Source organism: Lathyrus oleraceus, chromosome 3 (genome assembly GCF_024323335.1).
Source record: "Lathyrus oleraceus cultivar Zhongwan6 chromosome 3, CAAS_Psat_ZW6_1.0, whole genome shotgun sequence".
NCBI lineage: Eukaryota > Viridiplantae > Streptophyta > Magnoliopsida > Fabales > Fabaceae > Lathyrus > Lathyrus oleraceus.
This window is the reverse complement of record NC_066581.1, coordinates 336,983,550-336,999,349: the sequence shown is the minus strand read 5'-3', so window position 1 is coordinate 336,999,349 and position 15,800 is coordinate 336,983,550. Positions and strand designations below refer to the sequence as shown.

The 15,800-nt window shown below is 32.3% G+C and overlaps 1 protein-coding gene across 1 annotated transcript; it reads right to left on the bottom strand.

Moving 5' to 3' along the window:
- Positions 1–1,052: 1,052 nt before the first annotated feature.
- Positions 1,053–3,284, bottom strand: LOC127127519 (F-box/kelch-repeat protein At3g23880). The gene is made up of 2 exons (XM_051056721.1): positions 1,961–3,284; positions 1,053–1,487 (listed from the first exon to the last, which is right to left on the bottom strand). Exons 1-2 carry the CDS (start codon positions 3,266–3,268, stop codon positions 1,347–1,349), a joined length of 1,449 nt encoding a protein of 482 aa, XP_050912678.1. The 5' UTR covers positions 3,269–3,284; the 3' UTR covers positions 1,053–1,346.
- Positions 3,285–15,800: the final 12,516 nt, after the last annotated feature.

Genomic DNA, 15,800 nt, shown 5'->3' with positions numbered 1-15,800 from the left:
AACTCCCCGTAGATTGATTTCCCTTCCTGCCTCACTTATATAATTGTTTGACATTTTATATCTTGTTTCATGCGTGATACTTGTTTAGGAAACCAGCTCATTTTTGTTTGTGGTGGATTATGATAATATGATGCATACTCTTTTTTGTTTGTGGTGGATTATGATAATATGATGCATACTCTTTTTTGTTTGTTGTCTGGATATTTTTTTTATTTGTTCCCAATTTGTTTCACTTAAATTTTTTCTTTACATTTGGAGTTTGTTTTTAAAGTTGATTTTCTTAACTACCATTATTTTAAACAATACATAAGCTTTGTTCAAAAAATTTGCATAATAATAACCATAAGTCATTATTTTTTAAACAATTACAAGACCATTGATTAATAGTGATATCATATAATACTTTGGATAATGCTAACTTATGTCCTAGGATATATGTTAAGAATTAATTTAGAAATGTTTTTTGGAGCAGTTTTCAAAAATTTATAATTAATTTTTTTATTATTTTTTTTAATATAAACTTTCTATTTATGAATTTCTTAACATGTGTCCTTGGAGCACAAGTTAGCATAGGAGAGTGTGATATAAATATTTTTTTAAAGAGAGTGTAATTTACTTTAAATAATATTATTTGATTAATTTTAAAATTAAAATCATTTTTTGAGATTTTATAATGAGTTAGAATTAATAATAATTAGTTTTTAAGACTATATATATCAAAATCATAATACAGTTTGAGATAATTTTGACAACAATCAAAACAAATCAATTCATTAAGGATCATTTTTGAAGGAGTTCGATACGAACAACCCCACATCACCTCAAATTTATTATAATTAAACATAATCTCATAAAATATTTGTTATGTTGAATTATAATTAAATATAAGTTCTATTTATTTTACCATTATTAAATTCTGGCTAACCTACCACTTAAAATGCACAATGAATGAGATATGATAAAGTCCTACTTACTAATTTATTTATCTACATATGGTCTGTTTTTGTTGATGGGTTGGATTGAGCATTTGTTTAACTTTTGAGAGAGAGAGAGAGAGAATCCTTATACCATATATACCTGATTCCACTAAACAATTAACAAGAAATCGAACATTCTAAACTATAGAGTCCTTACTACCAACATAATAACTGCCTTCAAAGTTGGTTATAAGAAATAGAAAAGCCAACATTACGTAGTCTCCCCCGACCAATTCAAACATAAACAACCGAATGCACTTAACAGCTTCAGCCCTTAAATGAAGTTTTTGAATATAAAAAGCTAACAAATGAATGTATCCAATGAGGTATTTCCCTATCCAAATCAACATAGTTAAAAATAAAAGAGGTTTATAACACAGTACATGAAAAAATCATGTCCCGAAATACAAAACTTGTTCCTCTGAATTCATCCTCCCTAGACTGCCTTAGCTGCTCTTCTTCGAGCTCTTGATTTCCACATTGTATTAGGTCTTGGCGGTCCGTCTTATTCTGCAATCCCACACATCAAATTAATCTCAGCAATAAGAAAACAAGCAACAAAGATTTAGGAATATGTAGTGAGAGATAATGCAATTTAAAGTAACCTGCACAATAGCAGATGACAGATTTTATCTATTAAAAACGACATTAGTATAATGTTTATTGGTAGGTCTGGAAAGAAAATATGGTGAATTAGAGACACAATATTAGGACTAGAGGATATTAAAGGATTGTTGCAATTCATTCCGTAAAATTAAGTCTTATTGAGCTAAGCCCACATGATAAAGCTCATCATTTATGTTCCTACTTATAATAAACAAAAACAAAGAGGTGCATGTACTAACTAAAAATAATAAAAGATCTATTCTTTTTCTAAAGTTCAGACTTGAGGTGTCACTTCAAATATTTAGATATATTAATATCATTTCTTGATAGCTATAAGATATTCATAAATACCAACATGTAAACGAAGGGGAACTTACATTCCAAAACACTGAAACTAAGCTTTCAAAATAACCACGGGGCGAGCATGAGACAGAATCAACAATTTCAACAGTTTGATCATCAGTAACAGCTTTTCTTCTAGTCATTTTTGTTCGCTCTACTCTATCATTACTCCAATTATAGATAATTTCTTGGTGTTCATGACTACTTTTAATTACAAGTGTATCACCATCCTTAGAAATAAACATCGGCATCAATTGAAAATAATACTTTATATCTTCGTCACTATAGTCATAATCAATTTGAAGATTGTGATAACCAATTTTAAGAAATTGAGTCCATGAATCTTGAACCCCAAATTTCTCCATCTTCCATATAATAAAATGGATTTCCTTATGACAATAAGAAAAACAAAGACAATCTCCCAACACACCAATAATTGGAGCTGCATGTGGAAATACATCGAATTCACGAGGCAATAAGTATTGATCATATGTCTCAGACCTCAAATCAAGTGAAACAATCACTAAATGTTCAACACTGATATCCTTAGTCTCGTCAAAAGCATACAAAAAATGATTTTGAACAGCCAACCAATTAACAGTGTTTTTGAAATATATACCAAAATCACCATAAGTTTTATAAGCTGAGTCCAAATACATAGGATAAACAGGGAAACTTTCAATATCTCTCCAAACATCATCACCCAAATTTAGAATTCTGGCATGGCTTCTCATTTCACGTCTATTGTAACGTGAGGCCATTATCTTATAAGTTCCTGTAGAATTATCGCAACCAAAGACGAATTTGTAATAACCATTCTCAACAGAGGAAGGGCAGTCAGGACGATTTCGAAATAAGCGTAAGAACCCAAAATTTGGAGATTTTGTTCTGGTGGCTGGGTTCCATAATTGGAACCAGTAGTCATAATGCTCAAGGCTGTTGGATTGACCTCTTAAACAGATCAATCCATTGCAGGAACCAACTATATGGGAGCATTCTTTGTCTCGCAGTAGGTAGTAAGAGTCGACAGAAAGGGTGAAAGACGGATTCTCGAGTAAACTGCTTACCGAGTAAGGAATGACACCATGCTCGACCTCATTTTCATAATAACTACCATGGAGTGACTCACGTGTGATAGTTGTACTACGATCGGTGATGAGTAACAAATGAGGATTTTGTTTTGCTGATTTCTTGAGATGCAAATTCACAAAGGTGGGGTCGAGAATGAGAGTGTTCCAGAACTTACAAACACATCTAAATCGCATAATTGATTTGACGTCAACAGAGGATAAGACCTCGGTGATCAGATCGTCTGGTAAAAACGGCGGCGGGGATGAAGACATGACTCTGTATCTATAAGGGCTATGGAAGTTTCTAATTATATAAATTATTTCAATCAAATGTTTTAATGTTTATTTTTTAATAACAAAAAGAGATCTATCCACGGTGTAAATAGATCATTTTTAAACTGATTATGTCCCTCTTAATTATAATATTATTTTAAACTAATTTAATTAATATAAATAGATCATTTTTTATTTGACGATTCACGATTTACTTTTTAAATTTTTTTTTTATAAAAACTATAGTAACTATATAAATTTTATGGTGTTTTATTTTAATTATTTTTTTGGGTCAAAAAAGCTAAAAATACTACTGAGAAAAAGATATATATATATATATATATATATATATATATATATATATATATATATATATATATATATTTTTTTTTTTTTACTAATAATTTAATTAAAATATTGTTTTAACAAAAAAATTAAGTATTGTATTATAAATAAAAAATTATTGAAAAATGAAACAAATATTACTTGGAAAAAATACATAATAATTTTCCTAAACAATTAAATATTTATAGTGTTATTGGAGTATCTAATGGCTAGCACTCAAAGAAGGGAAAAACCCCTAGGACTGGCACCTGGTCATCCACGAGCTAGTACTTGGTCCCCCACAGGCTAGCTCCTGCTAACCCAACAAAGGTAGAAGACCTCATATTGGACTTAGGTTAAGATATTTAGTCAATGATTCTAGAAAGACTATTGGACTAAGGTTAAAATATCTAGTATATGATTCTAAAAAGAACAAGTCTTTTCTTGACATTGTTCCTAGTCATGGAGTCAGGGCATAACTGTCCATTAACTCTACAATCCTAGGCCTAAGAGGGTTGCTATACATACTTCTCCCTAAAAGAGAGGAAGGGAAATCATTACATCCTAAAGCATAACATTTAGCAAGATCATAACGCATATTGATCACACCCCACATATACCTAAGCACACTAATCATTTACATAGTCGCTCACCTCATGTGAGTAGGACTCCTAAAATCATTGTAAAACACCATTGTACAAGACTCTTCGCCATCGTAGGAGAGCCCTAACTACCATACAACGTATATAACTACAAAGACTACTAAGTCTTCTAGCCAGTATAGGGGAACATGTGCACCTGTATTTTTTTGTACGAATACTATTATATACTATTTTAAATTTTTATTTTTTAAAAATAATTTTATCTTTTTTGTTTTCTCTTTAATTTATAGAGGTGAAAATATGTCAAAAACTAAATCTCCATATTTTTGCAATGTTTTTTATTTTATAAAATAGAAAAAGACTTTTTAAATGTCAATTTTGATAAAATAAAAAGAGTTAGGCTATATCGTATTAATTGTTTTTTTAAATTACTAGATCAATTGAATATATAATTTATTTTAATTAATTATTCTGATATGGAACAGAAAATAGGTAATAAACTAGTTAAGACCATTGTCGCATCTCAAAAAATACGACCCCTCGCGATGGTCGTGGAAAAATTGATTTGAACAGAGTCGCCATCGAACTTTATTTATCCAAATGAAGGAATAGGAAACTATCGATAAAAGCTTTAAAAACAGAATAATGGTCGTCGCAACCATATTTCGGTTCGGGAGTCGATTACGCAAGGGGAAGGTATTAGCACCCCTCACGCCCGTTGTACTCAACGAGAATCTTTTAGTTTAATTTGCAATTTGAATGTTAGCTAATGTTGTTTGTTATCTTCTAGCGATAAAAATATTGAAAAGAGATGGATGGGAACCTCAAAAGGGGAGAAAGTGGAGCTTTTTTTATTAGTGTGCTCGCCAAGATCTCGCAATCTCGTGCCTATGTATCCTTATAGTGCAATAAGGAAATTAGAGCATTCGTAGTTCGAGGAACTACGATTTGTTGGTGTCTTTTAATGAACGACTGTTTAGATCGCATTCCAAAGGCTAAACATTGGCTTGTCTTCTCTCAGAGGAGGCTTTAACACTAGTTTGTTATGCGCGTTAGAAATGATTGAACAATTTTCTTTTTGAAAAGAGTTTCGATCGCACGGGGGCGTGAAAAGAGCTTTGATTGGTTGGATGTCTTTTAATGAACAAATGCTTAGATCGCATCCTAGCGGTTAAACATTGGCTTGCATGCTCACGGTGGAGACTTAAGTGCTAGTTTGTGTACGCTCTAGAAAAGATTAGGCAATGTTCTTTTTTTAAAAAAATATTTAAGTTGTTGATCACACGGGGCGAGAAATTAGGTTTAATGTATTTTGTATTTTAAAGAAGAACGGAAAATCATTGAGCAATATGGTGCACACCAATCGTTCAATTATTCGAGGAATAATAAGGAGAACGTCTCTTATTCCCTTTTCGTTCAAATTATTATTGAAAGTTATTTCCGGAAATCGAATATGTGCGGTTGTGAGGCGAGCGCCTCCCACTTGCTTATTCAAGGAATAATGAGGCATGCGTCGTACATTCCTTTATCCAAGTTCATTTAGCATGTGTAGCGGTGTATTCGTCACTTTATGATTTATTGATTAAATCAAAAGCAAAGCATACAAAGAAATCGAGTCGCCACCGCACTTTTATTTATCCAAGGGATTGGCTAAAAAGCGAACAAAAGCCTAAGAAGTTTTACACATAGAAAACTAGTGAAAAGATCCGAGAATCTGGGTAAGGGGTTAATTACGAAATGGGAAGGTGTTAGGCACCCAAAACGTCCTAGGTACTCCTAGGGAGCCCTTTTCACACTTGTTGTATAAAAAAGTTTATTTGTTTATGACATATTGTGCAAACATGATTGGGAAGATGAGAAAAGAATATGCAATTTTTATTGTTTTTGTGTTTGAACAGATGAACCCGTTGCCTACGTACCTTCCATGAAAGGTAAGGATCAAAACGCCGTAGTTCGGCTAAAAAATTTCCAAAATATGAGTGGGTTCATTTTAAAACAAGAGCACTAAGGCTTTTCATTATCAACGGGAGAAAACTCAACCAAGACCAACAATCCACCATGCAAGGATAGCTTCAACATACTAGTGAGGGGTTAACCCTATAATAAGTATGGAAGACTTACAATCAACTCACTAAGGATGTGGTGAGATTTACATCAACCACTATGAGAATTGAAACCTATGGCTAATGTATGAAAACATATCAACAATGGACAAAGCCACACAACAATTGAATAGGTGAAGTTAATTGATTATGAGTATTCACAAAAGGGTCAAAGTATGATTAGAATTCAATTCAGAATGAAGTGTTACGAAAATGAAGTTTGAAAAGTCAAGGACTTAAGGTCCAAGTTTCTAATTTGAAAAGAGATGAGAATGTTTGCACAACATGTATTTACAAGTTTTAAAAGTCAACAAGTGAAAAGGGGTTTTGAAACAAAAAGGGTGTGGATGAAGGAGTGTAAAACCTCCTAGAGGTTCACCTCTTGAAATCATATAGAAGATGATTCAAGTGTGTCCTTTAGAATGAGGTAACAATGCAAGCAAGCAAATAAAAAGCAAGGTGATACCGGATGCCAATCAATGGACTTATACCAATCTCACAAACAAAGGTGGATACCGGATACCAATCAATAGATTTACACCAATCTCCTAAAACAAAACAATGATACCGGATGCCAATAAATGGACTTATACCAATCTCACAAAACAAACACGGATACCAGATACCAATTAATGGATTTACACCAATCTCCTAAAACAAAACAAGGATATCAGATGCCAATAAATGGACTTATACCAATCTCACAAAACAAACACGGATACCGGATACCAATCAATGGATTTACACCAATCTCCTAAAACAAAACAAGGATATCAGATGCCAATAAATGGACTTATTCCAATCTCCTAAACAAAACAAAACATGGATGTCAGATGCCAATCTATCTGGACTTATTCCAATCTCCAACAGATGATCATGGGAGTACAAATGCCAACAACACGGACTTACAATTGCATCCTCACATACAACAAACAAACAAAAGCAATAAGCAAAGAGGGCATAAGTGGCCAATGAAATGGTCTTACACTCAATCCCTTCCAAATCATAGGAACAATGGCCAATGAATGGACTTACAGTTGATTCCTCAATGGACAAACAAAGATGTCACAGAGATATGAAGTGATGATCATGCAATAATGAACAATTAATGATGATAAATGCACAAAGGCAAACAAGCAAACATGTACAAATGAATCAAGCAATCAATCAAACAAAGTCATTTAGCACACACTATATACAAGCAATTTGGCTCAAGGAAGGTTAGACTTTAAAGTCAACTGGAATGGGGTAAGTGGCGCTCTTAACCTTAACATTGAGAGTTAAGGTGAAGCAGATGAAAGGATATGAGGGGTGTGCCTCATGGCTCTTATCCCTGGTCAGGGAGAGCTTCAAATGATAGAAGATGTGGGAGTTCAGAAAGTTGGAACTCTCTCCACAAGTTAATGACTCTATAGATCTTGGGTTAAGATCCACAATGCTACAACATGTAATGTGAGCAAACGGATGACACACAGAATAGTAGGAGATAGACTACACATCTCTTTTATCTACCAATTGCCTTATCAAAGGACTTTTCCTGCTTGGGGACAAAGATAAACAATCACAAACATTGCCTCTTAAGGAGGACTTCAGACAGGTGCCTGGCCAAGTAACAAGCCAGGTCTTCCAGACTACATGAAGAAGAGAGGTTATACCTAATTGGTTAAGCAACCAAGCAAAAGCAAGTTCAAAATGAACTTAAGCAACTAATGTACCTGTGGAAACATCAAACAAATCAGTATACAACTCAGATAAACAACCAACAGTTAATGCAACAGACAACCAATATAGGCAAAGGCATAAGCCATAAGTCAATCCCAATTGAATCAACATCAACCTACAAAACACACATTAGTAATCAAAAGCAAATATCAAATGCTCTCAAGATGAGGCATCATCTATTGTGTAACTTGCATGTGCAACCTGAAACAAAACTCCAAACATGAGAAGCAAACCACTAGGACAAGGCCTAGGGTCAAAGGGGGAGAAATCATTCAAAACAGAACATGAAAATTGACAAGAATCAAGTTCAATCAAATAATAAACTATTCCAAAAGGTCTCATGTCAATATCAATTGCCAAAAGAATTTCATAATCAAAACATGTCAAGATAGGCAAGTTGAAACCACATTGAAGCAACAGAATGATCAAAGGCATATTAATTCCAGAATGGCTCAATAAATCTCAAGAAAAATCATGGCTAAACAGCACACATCAAATGATCAACAAACCAAAAATCATGGCATTTCGACAAGCATAAGCATGGCAATCAAATTCATCAAGTCAAGGTAAGCATTGACAAGCTCAAAGGAAGCACAAATTGATACATCAACTTAAGGCAATCCTAAAACAGAGATGACACATGATAAATGACTCAAACCAAATCCAAGACAAACTTCAGTGTGTCTAGACAACATGTGCAAAATTTCAAGTTCATATGATAAGTCATAAGCATTTCACAAATCATCTAAGTTCAACACTCATCCAAACTCCACAAATGGCAATCCAGAAAGAAAAATATCAAACAAATCAGAAATGAATCCTAAAATTCTACAAAACTTCATGATCAATCCTAACATCCAGAAGGAGCATTATGCAAAAATTTACATCATTTGGCATTTACTGGGAATGGTAAATAAAATCAGCAAATCAAACAAGCCAAGGTGTGACACACATTGTCACACCTACATTAATCACATCATATCTCAACAACCAGAAATGAGAAAAATGCAAACTCTATACCAAAATGACCATTAGGATGTCTAGTTTAAGCATGTCAATTTTCACATTCATTGGATTAACCATCATCATTTCACAAAGAAAATAGCAAGCAAGGTGCAAGAAAGCATATGCATGAACAAACCTTAGGCAATTTAAAATTCCACCCGAGCACAAATTCTGGAAAAATCATCAAAAAATAGTAGACATCATGAGGAGCATTGTGCAAAAAATTTCATGTGAATTGGATGAGTATTCATGGAGTTATGATTTTTTGAATGAAGAGAAAAATTAAAATGCATGATGAAGTAGCATGAACATGGAAAGCATAGTTGAATAAAAATGCAAAAACCAAATAGGAAAATGCCTTGGCTCAGATTCGAACCGTGCTACCATTTGAATATCCAGCGCGCGCTACCAAAACACAGTCGTTTTGGACTAACCCTAGGCGCATGCATGTCCATGCAAAGCCAGAATCCGCAGGTAATTGGATGAACTCGCAAGAAAAAACGCAAGAAAGCCTATGAAGGCCGCATGGAAATCCGTAGGAAAAACGCAGCCAGCAAGAACATGATGAAGATCTTCATGATCTTCATCAACGATTTTCCAGAAAAATTGAAAGTTTCCAGAAACACAAATCATGCATTGCATCATGTAGATCCAACATCCAACATCAATAATCAACAATTATTTCATCAAATAACATCATATCATGCGTGAATCGAGCAAAAATGAAAACCAATAACCAAACTTAAATCAATCGGTTCTCTCTCAATATAGCATGGAATTACATGAAACGAAGCTCAGAATCATCACACAAACGAGATCTACAACATTCCTATCACAAAAATGAGAAAAGAGAGAGTCGAATTCCACACCTCTTGAAGAGCAGCTTTCAAAATCATGTTCCTGGCCTTGTAATGCTTGGATCTTTCTCTTGCAAGCTTGTGTAGCGTATTAGAGAAGTTCTTGATGCTTAATTGAGCTTGAATCAACAGTTTGAAGAATTCACCATTGATGAACTCTTGCTTGGAACAACTTGAAATGGCACGAATTCAAGTAGATCCTGCTTGAATGTTGCTCAGTGATGATGCTTGATGATGAACAGAGCAAGAACAATGCAAGTTGCTTCAAGAATTGAGAGAAAAAAATGAGAGAAAAGTGAGAGCAAAAATTTGAGATCTCAATTTGTGAATTGTGGTTACTGAATTTCTGTTAGGATTTGTCTTAAATACCCCATACTAATCATCCTCCAAACATGTTTAATTAATTGGTTATGTGAATTAGCAAAAAGAGGTGTTTTGGCCAAAATTGCATTTCACCCCTATGCATGTGCGTGGTGCATGAACAGTGCACGAATTTAGTTCAAATTCACTTAAAATGATATTTTGGAGCTATTTGTAATTGGGAAATGTTCAAATGAATTACCAATTTTGAATTTTAGAAATTCCCTCCAAAAATCAAGATTTTTGCAAATGTTTATGAAATGAGAATTGATGCAATGTTATGCAAGAATATGAAATTATGGGTCATGACATGAAATTAGCAAAAAGAGCCATGTGATTTGGAGCAATGGTTGAGAAGTTATGCCCTTTTGAAGTTCAATCCACACTTGGCCATCTTTTGGTCATATCTCTCCAACCACAAATGAGAAATTCAGGTTCTTGGACTTTTTGGAAAGGTGAGAGCAAGATCTTCAACTTTCATGTTGGACAAAATTTCATTTGAAGCTTTATTGATAATGTAAACTTGAGGAGAAGACCCTTCCATTTTTGGCAATTTGAAATTACAGGTCACTTACTATTTTTGGAAACTTTTCATCTGACCTCAAATTCTTCAATGTTGATATTTGAAATGTCAAATGAGACTTGTATGGACATGAATGAGGACTTTTTAACCATCTCCCACCTTCAAATCCATGATTGAATGTACAGTTGACTTGTGTTGACTTTTCTAGGGTTTCAGCTGACCTAGCTATGCTCAGATGAAATTCAAGCCTCTTCCACTTGAGATCTTGATTCAAAATGATGTCATGGTTCATATGAACTCTTGTGAATGATCATGGTGCCCAAATTCTCAAGAATGGCCACTATCTATTGGCTCATGGCTGCCTTGACTGGTTTGACATAATGTTGCTTTATCTGCAAGTAACAAGGTTAGATGACATATTTTTGTACTTTTGGTTAGTAAACAAATGAAAAGCAATGATATACAAATGCCAAAACATGCTTGGTGATCAAGAACCACTCTCAAAAGAATAACCCACCCACAGAGGAGCAAGCATGGTGCACAATGATCCTTGAGGCAATGATATGATATTATATGATGCCATGAGGGATCTTAGGGACAAAATTGGGGTCTTACAGCATGTTTTAATCGAAAGATGATAATTTGAGCAATATGCCGAGCGCCGATCATTCATATATTCGAGAGATAGTGAAGCGAACACCTATCATTCTATTTTTCATCCAAAGTTTAAATTATAAAAACAAAATTCTTAGAAGTTATATTGATTTGAAGAATGATTTGAATTTTCATGGTTAATCGGATTTAGAGAGAAATACTTCGTGTATCAATCATCTAATCGATTTAATTATAATCGAGTAGGTCTCATTGTAAGAAAGCTTAAGAGTAAGCTATGTGAGGTTGATGGAGATGCTTAAAAGCGATTGATTTACAAAGGTATTCGAAAGTTGGCTTAACATTGAATTGAGAATTGTGTGATTTTTAAATGATTTTGTCATGGTTTTCAATTGTTGATGAAAAGGAATGGATTCGAATTTGTATTATGAAATGATAGTGGAAGAAATGATAAACATTTAATTATCAAAATTAACCTATTAAAATTTGGTTAAATCGATTAATCAAGTTAGTTAATATCAACTATCAAAATTATTTAATTGGATCAAATAATCAAGTTAATTAAAATTAATTAATCCAATTTAACTAAATAATCAAAAAAATTATTGAAAAATGAAACGAATATTACTTGGGAAAATATATATTAACTTGCCTAAACAATTAAACATTTGTAGTGTTATTGGAGTATCTAATGGCTAGCACTCAAAGAAGGGAAAATCCCCTAAGACTAGCACCTGGTCGTCCACGAGCTAGTACTTGATCCCCCACAGGGTAGTTCCTACTAACCCAACGAAGGTAGAAGACCTCATAGTGGACTTAGGTTAAGATATTTAGCCCATGATTCTAGAAAGACTATTGGACTTAGGTTAAGATATCTAGTCCATGATTCTAGAAAGAACAAGTCTTTTCTTGACCTTGTTCCTAGTCATGGAGTTAGGCTATAACTGTCCACTAACTCTACAATCCTAGGCCTAAGAGGGTTACTATACATACTTCTCCCCAAAAGAGAGTAAAGGAAATCATTACATCCTAAAGCATAGCATTTAGCAAGATCATAACGCATATTGATCACACCCTGCATATACATAAGCACACTAATCATTTACATAGTCGCTCACCTCATGTGAGTAGGACTCCTAAAATCACTGTAAAACACCATTGTACAAGACTCTTCGCCATCGTGGGAGAGCCCTAACTACCATACAACGTATATAACTACAAAGACTACTAAGTCTTCCAGCCAGTATAGGGGAACGTGCGCACCTGTATTTTTTTGTACGAATACTATTATATACTATTTTAAATTTTCATTTTTTAAAAATATATTTATCTTTTTTGTTTTCACTTTAATTTATAGAGGTGAAAACATGTCAACAACTAAATCTCCATATTTTTGCAATGTTTTTTTATTTTATAAAATAGAAAAAGACTTTTTAAATGTCAATTTTGATAAAATAAAAAAAATGAGAAGATTGTTAGTGTTATTAGTGTTCTTGTTTTGCTAAATTTTGCAATGTTTTTTTATTTCTTGATAAAATATGTCAAGAAATAAGAAGATTGTTAGTGTTATTAGTGTTCTTGTTTTGCTAAATTTTGTATATTGTTATCAAGAAATGAGAAGATTGATAGTTTTATTAGTGTTCTTGTTTTGCTAAATTTTGTATATTGTTATCAAGAAATGAGAAGGTTGATAATGTTATTAGTGTTCTTGTTTTGCTAATTTTTGTATATTGTCATCAAGAAATGAGAAGATTGATAGTGTTATTAGTGTTCTTGTTATCAAGAAACATTTGACGCTGACCCTTTACCAAAATCTCCCAAAAATGAAAGGCATTGCCATGGGGAATTCTCCATGGCTTCTGTTAGTCAAATAAGGATATGGAAGATAACAACTAGGTCGATGTAAGCCATGACGCACTGTTCGTTGGAATTTATGATGGCTTCAAAGGCCACACCGCTGCTTCCTAAATCCGTACGCACATCTTTAGGACTCTATTACGTGAGTTATTTTTTTGCTTCTTTTTTCTTAGCATACTTACCTGTATATTCTTATCAAGAAATGAGAAGATTGATAGTGTTGTTAGAGTTCTTGTTTTGCTAAGTTTTGTATATTGTTATAAAGAAATGAGAAGATTGATAGTGTTATTAGTGTTCTTGTTTTGCTAAATTTTGTATATTGTTATCAAGAAATGAGAAGATCGATAGTGATATTAGTGTTCTTGTTTTGCTAAATTTTGTATATTGCTATAAAAAATTTGAAGATCGATAGTGTTATTAGTGTTCTTGTTTTGCTAAATTTTGTATATTGTTATCAAGAAATGAAAAGATTGATAGTGTTATTAGTGTTCTTGTTTTGCTAAATTTTGTATATTGTTATCAAGAAATGAGAAGATTGATAGTGTTATTAGTGTTCTTGTTTTGCTAAATTTTGTATATTGTTATCAAGAAATGAGAAGATTGATAGTGTTATTAGTGTTCTTGTTTTGCTAAATTTTGTATATTGTTATCAAGAAATGAGAAGATTGATAGTGTAATTAGTGTTCTTGTTTTGCTAAATTTTGTATATTGTTATCAAGAAATGAGAAGGTCGATAGTGTTATTAGTGTTCTTGTTTTCCTAAATTTTGTATATTCTTATCAAGAAATGAGAAGATTGATAGTCTTATTAGTGTTCTTGTTTCGCTAATTTTGTATATTCTTATCAAGAAATGAGAAGATTGATAGTGTTATTAGTGTTCTTGTTTTGCTAAATTTTGTATATTGTTGTCAAGAAATGAGAAGATTGATAATGTTATCAGTGTTCTTGTTTTGCTAAATTTTGTATATTGTTATCAAGAAATGAGAAGATCGATAGTGTTATTAGTGTTCTTGTTTTGCTAAATTTTGTATATTGCTATAAAAAATTAGAAGATCGATAGTGTTATTAGTGTTCTTGTTTTGCTAAATTTTGTATATTGTTATCAAGAAATGAGAAGATTGATAGTGTTATTAGTGTTCTTGTTTTGCTAAATTTTGTATATTGTTATCAAGAAATGAGAAGGTCGATAATGTTATTAGTGTTCTTGTTTTCCTAAATTTTGTATATTCTTATCAAGAAATGAGAAGATTGATAGTCTTATTAGTGTTCTTGTTTCGCTAATTTTGTATATTCTTGTCAAGAAATGAGAAGATTGATAGTGTTATTAGTGTTCTTGTTTTGCTAAATTTTGTATATTGTTATCAAAAAATGAGAAGATTGATAGTGTTATTAGTGTTCTTGTTTTGCTAAATTTTGTATATTGTTATCAAGAAATGAGAAGATTGATAGTGTTATTAGTGTTCTTGTTTTGCTAAATTTTGTATATTGTTATCAAGAAATGAGAAGGTCGATAGTGTTATTAGTGTTCTTGTTTTCCTAAATTTTGTATATTATTATCAAGAAATGAGAAGATTGATAGACTTATTAGTGTTCTTGTTTCGCTAATTTTGTATATTCTTGTCAAGAAATGAGAAGATTGATAGTGTTATTAGCGTTCTTGTTTTGCTAAATTTTGTATATTGTTGTCAAGAAATGAGAAGATTGATAATGTTATCAGTGTTCTTGTTTTGCTAAGTTTTGTATATTGTTATCAAGAAATATGAAGATCGATAGTGTTATTAGTGTTCTTGTTTTGCTAAATTTTGTATATTGCTATAAAAAATTAGAAGATCGATAGTGTTATTAGTGTTCTTGTTTTGCTAAATTTTCTATATTGTTATCAAGAAATGAAAAGATTGATAGTGTTATTAGTGTTCTTGTTTTGCTAAATTTTGTATATTGTTATCAAAAAATGAGAAGATTGATAGTGTTATTAGTGTTCTTGTTTTGCTAAATTTTGTATATTGTTATCAAGGAATGAGAAGATTGATAGTGTTATTAGTGTTCTTGTTTTGCTAAATTTTGTATATTGTTATCAAGAAATGAGAAGATTGATAGTGTTTTTAGTGTTCTTGTTTTGCTAAATTTTGTATATTGTTATCAAGAAATGAGAAGATTGATAGTGTTATTAGTGTTCTTGTTTTGCTAAATTTTGTATATTGTTATCAAGAAATAAGAAGATTGATAGTGTTATTAGTGTTCTTGTTTTCCTAAATTTTGTATATTGTTATAAAAAAATGAGAAGATTGATAGTGATATTAGTGTTCTTGTTTTGCTAAATTTTGTATATTGTTATCAAGAAATGAGAAGGTTGATAGTGTTATTAGTGTTCTTGTTTTGCTAATTTTTGTATATTGTTATCAAGAAATGAGAAGATTGATAGTGTTATTAGTGTTCTTGTTATCAAGAAACATTTAATGCTGACCCTTTACCAAAATCTCCCAAAAATGAAAGGCATTGCCATGCGGAATTCTCCATGGCTTCTGTTAGTCAAATAAGGATATGGAAGATCACAACTAGGACGATGTA

Bases quoted from the DNA above. Each gene is read 5' to 3' on its own strand.
- LOC127127519 (XM_051056721.1), bottom strand. From the start codon at position 3,268: ATGTCTTCATCCCCGCCGCCGTTTTTACCAGACGATCTGATCACCGAG. The intron at 1,488-1,960 runs GTAAGTTCCCCT...GTGGGATTGCAG, and splicing joins TAGTTTCAGTGTTTTGGAAT to AATAAGACGGACCGCCAAGA.